We start from the raw sequence: 12743 nt of genomic DNA, 5'->3' as shown, positions 1-12743 counted from the left end.
CGGAAAAAAACTATCTGAGGGACCTCAACGCATTAGAGATTTTGGGTACACTACAGGTCACGTTAGGGATAGTGTTACAAGCACACCCATGTCAACGTCCCCCTTTGATCCTCGAAAGACAAGATGCGATACTCTGCGATTACCACTAGATGTCGGACTATATGCACAACATGTGATTCTAAGCAGATTCACACGCATCAGAAATGCATTTCAAAAGGCAGTGGGAATGGACAGGCCAAGCGTCACCCAAATTCACCAGATGCTAATCTACCACCAACACAGGGATCTAAATAAAGATTTGACTAGCAGGGGCTAATAAGCACCTACTGTGTATTCAGCATCAGTCAGTGAATAGGAACAACCTTTGGGGAACCAGAAGCTGTTATACAGTGTTCCACAAATGTAACTCCCCATTGCCAATTATATATATGACTAATTATGCGTTTGTCTTCTCAATGTGTCCTAATGCTCAGTTATACACATTCCCAAACAAGTAGATTTAATTTAACATAGGTATGTTTGCAAAGTACCAGCTGGCTTGGGGTGCCAAAAGTAGCTCCAGCTAGCTGCTTGTGTCATGCCAATCAAGCTTTTGTATTCTATAACCAGGAACAAAATAGCTCACATCAAATTCAATACCTGCGTATCCTGGTATTTGTGCTATTGCAGGAGCATGAAAGTGCTTAGAGCTTAAAGCCTGGCCTAAGTATGCACCCTTGAAGTTATTCCAGGAACACCACACTTCAAAAAGAGGCTCGACAAAACTGTACCCTATAACTAGGCTTTTTGCATTTGGGAATGAACCAATAAAACCTGTTAAAACCCCACCAAGATCTTGTTTTCTCTTCAATAAACAAGAGTACAACAAAGATTGTAATATTTGTTTACATTAACCAATTGAGAAACTCATGTGAGTGCCGGGGAAAAATGACCCAGAAACAACGCCTGCTACTGAGTTGGCTAGAGGCTATTAAGGAAATAAATGTTGCCTTGGAAAAAACTTCCAAGGTCACTCCCACTGCATATTCTTGTAAGAAGGCGTCCATATAGAGGACTACTCAAAAACTCAATGTATAGTTGATGAGTATTTTCAGAAATCCGTGAAACAAGTTTGAAGGTAACATTTAAAACAAACAAATTACATGAGAACACAAAACATTCTCACCACACAGTAATGATACAGAATGAGTTCTTCCAACGTGGAATGTTTCTGTAAAATTCCTGCATGCTACAAAATAAACACTTGATAGATTTTGTCCACTGAAAGTGATTCTGAAAATGTTATTTAAATTTGAGAAATTACAATTGTATCTCTATGCGTTTTGGATCATAGACCCTTTACGAGAAAATCCCCAATTTTGCAATTTAAGAGTATGTGCAATTTAACGTAACTAAAGAAATCTTTTTGCTCTGCCTCACATTAGAATATACTGCACTATGTATGAGGGTACTTGGCAGATACATTTATGACTGGAAATCCAGGTTCTAAGTGAGTAAGCAGATAAATATCCATGATCTAGCTGAAATAACACATTTCTGGGATTTTACTCCTAAAGAAGAATCTATGATCCGAAATGTGTAGCGAAACAATTCCAAGACCTCAAATTGGAATTAAATGACATTTCAGAATGATTTCAGTGGACAAAATCTCAAATGTTGTTTTAAGTAGGCATGATCTTTACAGAAATATGAATCACTGTATTTGTAAATGCAGCCGATGAGTTCATAACTAATCTGTATTACTGTAACAATACTCTGTGGTGAAAAACTATTATTTTTGTCTTTCATTTTAAAACTTTATTTCAAACCTTTTTCACAAATGTCAGCAACATTCTCATCAAATATACATTGAGTCCACATATAGGACTACTCAAAAGCTCATTCACCTTTTTACAAGAAAGCAGGGAGAGTGAGTGTGGACATTATTTTCCAAACAAACTTTCTCTTCAGTAGAAACTGGAAAAATGTTTATGCCTATTAGCCATAAAACGTTTGCTTTGCTTTTTTGGAAATTGTTACAGGGCCGCACCTGGAGCGGGATAAAAGCAGCCTGCAGAGAGCACACACTGGTGGGACTGTGTACCAAACTGCCAAACATTTCAAATGTATCTTTAGTTTGTCAGCCTCCTGCAATACACAGGTTCTTTATTCTAACTAACAAAACTTCACCTTGACCTTTTCCAGCTAACCCCTGCCAACCCAATAAGTCCCTTCTTTCCTCTACTGAATACCTCATCTTTGCAAAGTCTTAACTTCACATACGCTATGGTTGCCTTCACAGCAAGATGCAGAAAGGCATACCACCATTTAGGCTAGCCTTACCTTAAGCTTGCAGTAAAGCGTATCCATGGCCTTTAAGTTAATGAAGAGAACATGAACCACTAAGGATTGTGATGCTAGTGTCTAATGAAAAGGTATTCTTATGATAAATGCAATATTTTTCTTGATTGGAAAATAGGTTTGCTCCAATAACTTTACATTGTGGCTTTGCTTTTGTTGCGGCAGTTTAAGCAGCACATTTCTGTATACTCTGGAAACACAGCGGTCTACTATTTGCAAGGGAAAATAATGAAAAAACGGTTTCCATTTGTTTTTTGAAACCACCATTAAAATTGAAAAGAAATAAAAAATGAAAAACAAGTACTCCGTCTTATATCAAACGTCAGCGAGCTTTGCACATTGTGGGTGGGATAATGGAGAGAGAGGATGAGTGGGGGAAAAAAAAATGGAGCAATAGTAGGGACGAGGAGGATTGCACGATTCAAGCAATTAACACCTCCCGATTCTAGTTCAGGGGTCTGCAAACTGACTTCAGATGTTTAGGACTACAACTCACATGTCCCTTCACCACTGACTGATGTCCAAGGATGATGGGTGCTGTAGTTCAAAACATTGGCAGAGGAGGGACCATACCCTTACAGACAATGCAATATGTATGAAAAGGAATGGATCGATAACGTTCATTTTTTTTTTATTTGTCCATCTTTTTCCCAACATACATACTTTTTTTTTCTACGAGTGGCAAGAGAAGGAAAAGAAGAACAAGTTTTGGTGCACAACATTTTGTTTCCAAAAGGGTACGGAATCCAATTAATAGCAATGCAGTTTTACATGCAAATCCCTAATTCTATATATACCCAAAGTAAAGTTGAAGGCCAGGCAGGAAATAGTCGGATACATAGTTACCACCTCTTGCTACTACACAGTTCAGCAAGAGAAAACCACCACCAGTAAAATTGAACCTACCCTCATAGTGCACTTTATTGGTGATGTGCAGGCAAGTAAAATGCATCAGAGGACATACAAAATATGCCTGAAACAAGCTCTTTTGGAATCTGCTTTTTGTATACAATTGATGTCGGTTTGACCATTCAGATCCAACCATTTTCAAAACCCCCTCAATACAACCCAATCTTTCACTTTTTCACAGTAATACAACCTTTTATAAAAACCCAACATACTTTACATCTTTACATCTTTAGCCCACAGAAATGAGACGTACCCAGCAATGTTACAAATGCACAGAAACGGATCTATAATGCTAAAAGTCAAATAAAAACCAATTTGTGAACGGATGGATTACCGTGGGCCAACATCTCACTTAACAGAAAAATTTAACAGTGCAACTGATCCTTGCTTTGAAGAGGTGCACGGACCCACGGCCAAAGGAAGACCTTGACACCCCCAACCCAATCATCCACAGTGGTGCGCCATCTCTGGAAGGCTCCTTGGGCTGCAGGCATTCTTTTATCTTCACTGGAAACGATGAGAGGGGGAGTTGACACATCTGATTAGAAATATTTTGCTCTTTTTACAAAGTGGAAATGTCTTATGGGAGAAGGGGGGCGGTCACTCAGAATCAGACAGCTCGCTTTGGATAAAAGGAAAAACAGTGTCAGTGTACGAGTTGTTTGGCAAAGAAAACACCTAATTCCCTTGCCCGCCGCCCATCAAATGCTCAACAAGAACTGCCTTTTGGCCATGTATCAGGGGGAGATTAAGCTAGGAGTGGGGAAAAGACAGTCTTTAGCAAGAACCAATGAAATGGGGCAGCCTATGAAGTGAATACCTCATTCATTTTGTCCCAAATATACTAAAACATTATTTAGATGCTAGACCTTTTTATCGAGCCATCAGCTGTGTACTTCCTTTATCTGTCATTGGCATTTACATGACAGCAGTTAACTGGTACATTTGCCTTTCCTGTTCCCAATGGTGGTATTCACAAACCGCTCTTACCTGGAATGTCAGAGCCAACCATGTAGGTTCAAAAAGATACACCACTGAGTTCTTAACTGGTGAATGCACCAACAGAACTTAGTGTAGAAAACAAATGCTGAGGGCTTTATGTGAAATCCTTACCATCATTCTCCCAGAGCAACAGAGGCAATACGATAGAACGCTTCCAAATGAAAATATTACTTACCTGTAGCAAAGGTTCTCCAACAAAGGCATTCTAAACAGATTTATAAACGATTTAATATGCCCTACTGCCACAGCAATATTCAGGTAGTTGGGCAGAAGGCTTCCTGAATTATCGGCCTCTAAAAGGTCTTCTGTTAATTTTTACTGCACATTTGTGACACTCTGCCTTTATTACAAAGGGAGGTTTACACCAGAATCCTACACTGAATCAAAATGGGATTCCCACATGGATTCATAAAGTAATGAATAAGTATGCTAGCAGTACTTCTAGTGGGAACAGGATATTGAGATCGATCTAACCAAATAGGACCTCAATGATTGCTATGTCACCTGCGCAGAAACCAATGCATTGGGATTCAGGCAGCAAGACCTACAAAGAGAATAGCTCGATCTTCATGTTGCAGCCTTGTCACTTTAGCAACTGGCATTATGGACTAGTACACACAGTGGGTGCCAAGTTGACCATGTAAACCCCCCCACCGCTGCAGGATATCAACTGTGAAATATCCTATATGGAAACTGTTGGTCCCAATATACTCAAAATATAGTATACAAATGGCTTGTTTGCCTTATGGATGTAATGTAATGTAAAGCAAATTTATAAAGCGCACCGTCACCAGCATGGGTATCATGGCGCAGACAGTTCAGGGAATGACCAGATTTAGGCTGTGAAAAGATAGGTTTTCAGGGCACAGCGAAAAGAAAGATGATCCTCAAGTGCCTGCAGGAACAGAGGGATGGAGTTCCACAGGGAAGCCACCGCCACAGAGAAGGACGAGCCAGCCTAAATCTGGGGATAGTAACTCTCAGGGAAGAAACTGAACGTAGGTTTCAAGTTGGAATATAGGGGTGACATTTTTCCTGCAGGAAGCCTGGGCCTTTCCTGTAGAAGGCACATGGACCACGCACAAAGCCTTAAATTTAATATGCTTTGCCACAGAGAACCAATGCAGTTTTCCCAGAATCACTGTGGTGGAGCAGAACCGGGAAGCACCCACTGCCAGTCGGGCTGCAGAGTTTTGCAACACCTCCAGCCGCTGAAGGGTAAGCTGGCTAAGCTACGTAAAGAGCATTGCACTAGTTTAAATAACCCGCAGTAAGTGAGGATACAACCAAAGCGCGAAGATGAGAAGGAAGATAGGGAAGCACTTTCCGAAGGATAGCCAGTTTAAAGTGAACTGACTGACAGACAGCGATGCCCTGACTCTGTATAGATAGGGACTCAGAGCTGGATGGTACATAAACTCATAATAAATCAAATGTGCAGAGCCGTCTGCTTTGGAGTGGAGACACTCTTTGAAGGTGGTCTTTTTAACCTACTAAGAACTCATGAATGGCCAGCATCTTTAAAACAAAACAAAGGTGATTTGGAGTATGAGGTTTGCAGCATGAAGCCTCACAAAGGGACATTGCAAACCAGCTCTGGTCTAACCGCAGAGTCAGATTTTTTTTCTTGCAAATGCCACACATTTCTTTCCACTTTAGAGCTCACCATATTCTGGCTCAGACCCATCCTAGCTGCTCCCAACCTCCATTCAAGCCACTGGATGTTCAGATGTTCTTATTAGAGAATCTGAGGGAACAAGATGTTGAGCTAAGAGACTGTAGGTAGTGAGGAAGGACCAGTCTCGTACTCTGAATGATATTTGGAGAGGAAGTCTGAAACAGGCAACCGATAGTTGCAGAAGATCTTTGTACTTTAATGGCTGGCATGGGACTAATAGAAAAATGGGTGGAGTTGCGTCTCCTGGACATGTGTGTTATGGATTAGATGAGTCTTTAAGGGGGTGGGGGGGGGGGAATGCATGCAGAAATCCATTAACAAAAACGTGTTTAATTCTATGGCTATCCCTATACGTTTTAGAAGCAAAGGATGGGTATCCCCTTAATTGTGGACCTGGGGAACATCGAAAATCAAAAGCCAGGCAAAGTGGTCACACGAACGAAAATAATGATTTAAATTCAATTCAATACTCACATGTGTGAAAGGAGGGGATAGCTCAGGTCAGTATACATGATCTAAACATTTTATTAAAATCATACACATTAGGCCATTTAAAATGTATACAAGGATCTGAAAATTACTAATACAATTCTCTAAAGTGCATAAACAATTGACTAGTCACAGATTCTAATTTGTCTTATCCGTAATGCATTAAGGCTAGCCATAGTATTTGTATTCATCAAAAAGACATAGCATTTATATAAATTTAATAAACAAAAAGGTACAAAAAACAACTAAAGAAACAGAGCAGTTGATCTCAAACATAAGAAGTACCAATTGCACAGTACCCATTGTCAACTACAAGTATCTAACATACATGAAACATAGTAGCCAAGATATCTAGTTATTCAATAGTTTCGACTAATCGTTTTATCTAGTTCCACCGATGTCCAAAAAATACCAAGGCAGGGACTGGGAGGAGCGGACAATCGTCTTCATCAGGACAATAGCGAGCCAATATTCCACAATTAATATGTGAGCATGTTACTCTACACAAATTGAAATCCTTTAGTGGGCTAGCTTGAGTGTAGACAAGCAAACATTCTTCATGTTGAAACTCATGTTGAAACCACTTATAATCCCTATACACTTTGCCATAGAATTAAACACAAAATTAAATGTCATTCTTAAGTTATCAGGATGGCAAAATCTAAAAGAATCTGTGTAAAGTTTACAGAGGTTACAAAAGGTAATTCACCACCTCTTAATGCAGCACCCACTTATGCTCTTCATGGTGCTTAAATCAGATCTAGTGTTGTGTTGTGGGGCAACACACACAAATTACATACAGTTTGAACCTCAATAGTGGGAGCTGGGAATTTTGTACTTACAAGTTTCTGAATGCAGAATATTCTGATTGTATTTCTCATTTTAATGTGGGATCTATTTTGAAGCATCAGTAGATGAGATTAAAGGGTCAACCAAATCACATTTAAATGTATGAATTGGTACAGTAAAAATATTGTTGGTAGATCGGTGCAAGAGCACAACCCAAACGTTACACATTGAACTACATAGATCTAAGAGCACTTTAATCGCAGCAGAGAGCTTCCTGGAATCAGCACAGGATGGGAGCTGCAGTTTCCCTTAATATGTGACAAGCTTTCAAATCACTGCATGTACATCTGTATGTCTTTCCATCTCTGCATTTGCCTTGATTTGATCTTTCTGAAATAGCAAGCATTATTGGGGTAACAAAGGGTAAGGATCATTGATTAAAACAGGGGAGGGGAGCCCACAGCAATAACAGCTGCCTGGTAACACAGCTCCATTGTCTCATCCACTTATATGAGAATATGCCTCCCCCTGATGAGTTTTGATCCAATTGGAATACATTTGAGGGTGCCCTGTTAGGGCCTAACAGTCCATCTGCGAATTGTGAAGCAGCTTCTACAGAGCCAGCCAGAGCCACAGATAAGTGAGCAAAGAGAAACCGGGGGCTGCAACAGTCTGATGATCCGAGTACAAAGTCCTGTGATACTTAGCTAGAAACAGTGGGAACTAGCAGTCATGGCTGGGACCACAAAAACCACTTGCAGGAAAAACAAAGCATGGAGACTCCCAAAGTAAGTGAGAAAAACTGTAAAAACGTGAGGCTCTTCCTGTTGGCCTCAGAGTTAGGTAGCAACCGAGTTGGTGAGTGCCAATTGTTATAAGACACCTAGTGGCTGACAGATTAAGAGGAGAGTGTTGAACCACAGCTTCCCGAACATGTAGTGATTGGTGAAAGTGCTCATAATGGAGTGACCCACCGGCAACCTTCAAAGGAGGGGAAAGAGGTTTCGGGGACAGGCCAATAAGGGATTGCAATTATGGCTAGTAAAGGCGGGGCATGTGGTGGGAGGAAACAGGGAAGGTGACGAGAAAGGGAGAGAGGAAGAATTTTAAAGTAAAGTTGTGACCTACTGGAAGAACCTTATATTTGTGAGGGGGGTCTCTGAATAACTGGCTATTCATTTGTTCGGCCAATAGACCCTGTGCCAGGTGAAGAAGTGATGGCAGTGCTTATATAGGAAGAAGTGGGTGAAGTTCGAGGGGATAAGGCCGCAGTACCGAGGCAAGATATTAAAAGATATATTAGGAGAGCTAAGGGTGATGTGAGGAAAACTAAATATAAGATGCCTAGGAAACTTTAAGATCAATTACAGTATGCTTAAAAATACATGCCTGATTGATTGGGCCAATAACATTTCTGAGCAAACTTTCCCTTAAATCAGCATCATAAGAGGACAGTATTTGTTCAGCCAAGTCTAATAATGTTATTTGAGCACAAATAGATTCATTAGAGGTTCTCAGTTTGATAGTCAGAAAGATGGACCTTTAATAGTTTACTGCATAATAAAACAGCACATGTTCCACTTATTCAATTGGATAACCACACCCATTTACTACACTGTCCGACATCCCTCTTCTTTTGTCTAAATGTTAAATATGGCCAAACTGAAATTCATGTATTTTCTTATCACCGAGATTTATTACGATCTTTGGCTAGTCCTGCAATTGTATCATTTTAATATTTTGAAAGGATTGCACCAATTTTTCAAACTCTGCAAGTGAACCAGTTTAGTTGAGAATATCTTTACAACCTTCACAGGCAATTGTACAGCCTGTCATTTCAGCTTTGGATCACTGCAAGGTACACACAATGTACAGATCATTTTGAAACAAAAAAGGGGACAAAAGGCTACAATTTTTATTGGATGATGCTGAAAGAGCTCTGTATGTTGTGACAAGTCAGAGGGATCGTCCCTTTGATGAAGAGAGGAAGCTCCACTCCCATACCTAATCCAAGACCGTTCCTGAAAGTTCCCACAACTACCACTTCTCTAAATATAACCAAAATCGGGTAGATCCATGTACCTGTGTAAAACTGCTCCAATCATATGTACTCGGACGAGGAGGCCCCATGGGGATGACTGGAATATACATGAGATCTGCCTTAAACGCTCTAATCATTCCCCAGCAAATACAGAACACCTAAGAATAAAAAGGGAAAAACGAAGTGTGCAGCAGATGGAGTTGGCGATGTGGAGACAGTGAAAGCAGATTGTGGAGGCAGAGGTAGCAAAGACCTGAAAATCAAATAACGAAAATCAACTTGTGCAAACTTTACTGTGCGAAGTGAAGGAGTGCTGGAGGCACCGCTGCTTCGAGGCAGGTTGTTGGAGCCCTGCAGCTCCCAAGTCCACATAGTCACAAGGTAGAGACAGCTGGAGATCGCAGACTAACCTAAACCAGAGGCGGCGGGCTCATCTGGTAGGACCGCCAGCCCGAGCTACAGGCTATAACCAGGAGAATGGGACGAGAAGGAGCCTGGTGAACACCAGCTTTCTAAGGGGTGCAGCCGTAGAATCCGGACAGCGCAGCCGAGCGGAGAACCAAGCAAGGGAAGTCTCCAGTCAAAACCCAAGGAGAGCCGTGTACTGCGAGCCAGATACAGGTACCGGTTGGGATGAAGGGGGTTCCGGGAGGCCAGGAAGATTTAACAAAAGAAGTGACTTGGTGCAGACACCCACAGTAAGAAAACACCTATTCTTCCTCGTCCCAGTATACTGGGACAGTATTAAGAATACTTGTCATGCTAATAAACCAAGGCTGTGAGACAATCAGATAAATAATACTTTGGTTGTTCCTTTCCACCCAGATACATGGTAGCTTGATTGGCTCAACAGAGTCTGGAGTCCAGATCTTCAAAGGCAAAAGACATTTTCTGGGAATTACAGAAAACTATAAAAAGAGATACACCAGGGTAGTGAGCCAAGGTGAAGAATACAACTTGTCAAAAGAACCTATGCACATAGGCTCACACAGCGGGAGGGGTGGGGGGGAGCCAGCAGCCCTGCAGTGAAGACATTCGCTCTGTGAGCTCCTGCCTGATCCGACAGAGATGTGCCCTACATTGTAGGTTAGCAGGAATCGGTGGAAAGTGCAGAGAAACCAGCCCCAATACGTTGCCAGTGCCAGTGGAAAAGCAGGAGCTGCAGGGAGCTTGGAGAGCAACGAAACACAGCAGAGCCTGCAGCGGAAAATGGCGCCTGCTGCCTGAAGGGGCTCGAGTAGAGTAGACAACTGAGTAAGAGTGCGCCCACAGGCACAGAAGGAGGGGTGGCGCTGTGGCAGCTCCAGTGGCCGGGAACCAGGAATAACAGAGGCACGAACGCCTGGGAGCTGCAGCCATCCACTTGCAGCTGCGGTGGGAGCAGGGTGGCAAAGGAGAAGGTTAGCAGAGGCGAAGCGACCTGGCTCCTGGAAAAAGCAGATGCAGCGGTAGCCTGCTGCGCAGAATGCAGTGGCTCCACAGCCGAGTGTCCACAGCGGGGGCAGGAGTGCAGGCAGCCGGCATGTTGCAGTGCACAGCAAAGAAAACTGCGATGAGCGGAGCAGCGGCTGGCTCGTGAAATCCCTCTGGGAGGGGGTCCGAAGAGTTTTAAGGAACGCCCGCTGGCTGAGAGGAGTGCAGAGAAACAGGTCTAAAGCCTGCTCCTTTCTGGAAGCCGGCAGAGCAGGGAGCCCAAAACAGTGCACGGAGCTGGAAGGACCAGCAACGACAGGAGGAGCAGGCCAGATGAGAGGAGGCCTGAAAAGCCAGTAGCACTGCAGCTCCACACAGGTACATCATCAGCACAGACTGCAGGGGTCTGCACCCAGGCAGGGTAGGAGAGGAGATAGCTCCACAAGGCTTGAAGGCTGAAGAGGGAGAGGAGTGCTGAGGCAAGACAAACATATTAGGTGATTGAGAGACACCTGGCCAAGTAACGGTGGTCACACAGAGACACGGGAGACGTGGAGGAAGTGATGGGCAACATAGTGGGGAGCAGTTCTGCTGAGGTAGAGCGAGCCAGCGAGCCTGCCCCACTGGACGCACAACAGCAGGCTTAAGGGAGTAAAGGGAAGCAAAGAGGCGGGCAGAAGGAGGACCCAGCCCCCTCGAACACCAAACAGTGCTAGGAAGCTAAGGCGCAGTTAGAGACACAGGACCGTCACATGGGAAAACTGAGGGTCCCAAGAGAGGCACTAGACTGAGGTGCGCCTGAACCCCGGAAAGAGCTCAACACAGAACAGAAGGTGCCAGGTAAGCAACGTACGAAGAAAGAGACAACAAAGAGAATGGGGCACTGTTAGGGGAGTCCCCTCAGTAAACAGAGGGCAGATCTTGTAGGGTGGATTGGCAGCAAAGGGCCGGGCAGACTGCTCCACGGAAATACATGCAGGCACAGAGAAGCCGTCGGGGCAGCCTCGTATGGGGGACCTTCCACTCACAGGTCAGACAGACAACAAAGGGAAGACCAGGCAGACCAGAATGGAGGCCTTTGTGTGCAAAGGAAAAGTTGGTGGCAAAGCATCGCATGAGTGTGGCAACGCGCAGATGGAGGCTAAAATCAGATGAGAACCAAATCTTGAAGGCTATAGTAGCACTCCAGACCACGTTGGAGAGGAAGATGTTCATGACTGATGTGGAGCTGCTGAGGCAGAACGTCTGGACGCTGGCCGAAGGCATGCATACAGTAGAAACCCAAGCAGATGAGAACAAGGGACATATACCAGTAACCATGTTGGAGGTGCAGGAGCCAATACTGAAGATAGTGGCGCTCGAAAGTAGGGCAAGAGGGAATAATATAAGGATCCTAGGCCTGCCTGAGGGAGCAGAGGTAAAGGACCCCACAACATTCGTGGATAACAAGCTACTACAGGAAGTGGGGCCGGACGACCTGTCGCAGGGCTTCACGGTTAAAAGAGCACACAGGTCCCTTGCCAGGAAACCCCACTGGGGAAACCCCAAGATCTTTGATCGCAAAAATCCTAAACTATAGGTACAAGGAAACAATCCTGGCATTCTCCAGGCAAGGGGGAAGTCATTGAAAAGGGGTCGGCTAAGATAGCAGGCTACACGCTAAAAGTGCAGAAGCAGAGCATAGCGCTTGGCCCCACCAAAGACACTGTGGCGTGCCGGCCTCAAATACATGTTACTCTACTCGAAAAACTCAAGGTGCTGCACAATGGAACCGCTCATTATTTCGACAATACGGAGGGAGCACATGGGCCCTCCTTCGAGGGAGACATGACACAGACTTGAGGGACCATGTAGGTGCAGGAGCGATTGCCCCTAAAACGACAAACAGTATGGAATAACGAGCTACGAAAATGGCAGGAGGTTGGGGAGAAGTTACTAGGCGGGGAAGCGGGGATCGACTGACACTGCAGCAACGGGGTGAGAAGCCTCGCTTTTATCACATCTTCCTCACTTACAACTTTCTAGAGTAATTTGGGGTGCCAGTTAGAGACACCCAGCTGCTGCATTCAAGACTGGTGGGAG

General features: G+C 43.7%; 1 protein-coding gene across 2 annotated transcripts in view; it reads right to left on the bottom strand.

The window, feature by feature from the left end:
- Positions 1-2954: 2954 nt before the first annotated feature.
- TEF (TEF transcription factor, PAR bZIP family member) overlaps positions 2955-12743 on the bottom strand; it is a 264441-nt gene continuing 254652 nt past the window's right edge. For both annotated transcript variants that reach the window (XM_069652756.1, XM_069652755.1), the window contains exon 5: positions 2955-3871. In XM_069652756.1, coding sequence (XP_069508857.1) covers positions 3850-3871 — 22 coding nt within the window. In that variant the 3' untranslated portion in view covers positions 2955-3849. The remainder of the gene's footprint in view (positions 3872-12743) is intronic.

Source organism: Ambystoma mexicanum, chromosome 3p, assembly GCF_040938575.1.
Source record: "Ambystoma mexicanum isolate Mex_15411 chromosome 3p, UKY_AmexF1_1, whole genome shotgun sequence".
NCBI lineage: Eukaryota > Metazoa > Chordata > Amphibia > Caudata > Ambystomatidae > Ambystoma > Ambystoma mexicanum.
Note: the sequence above shows the minus strand (reverse complement) of the source record. Positions and strands in the feature narration are given on the sequence as shown.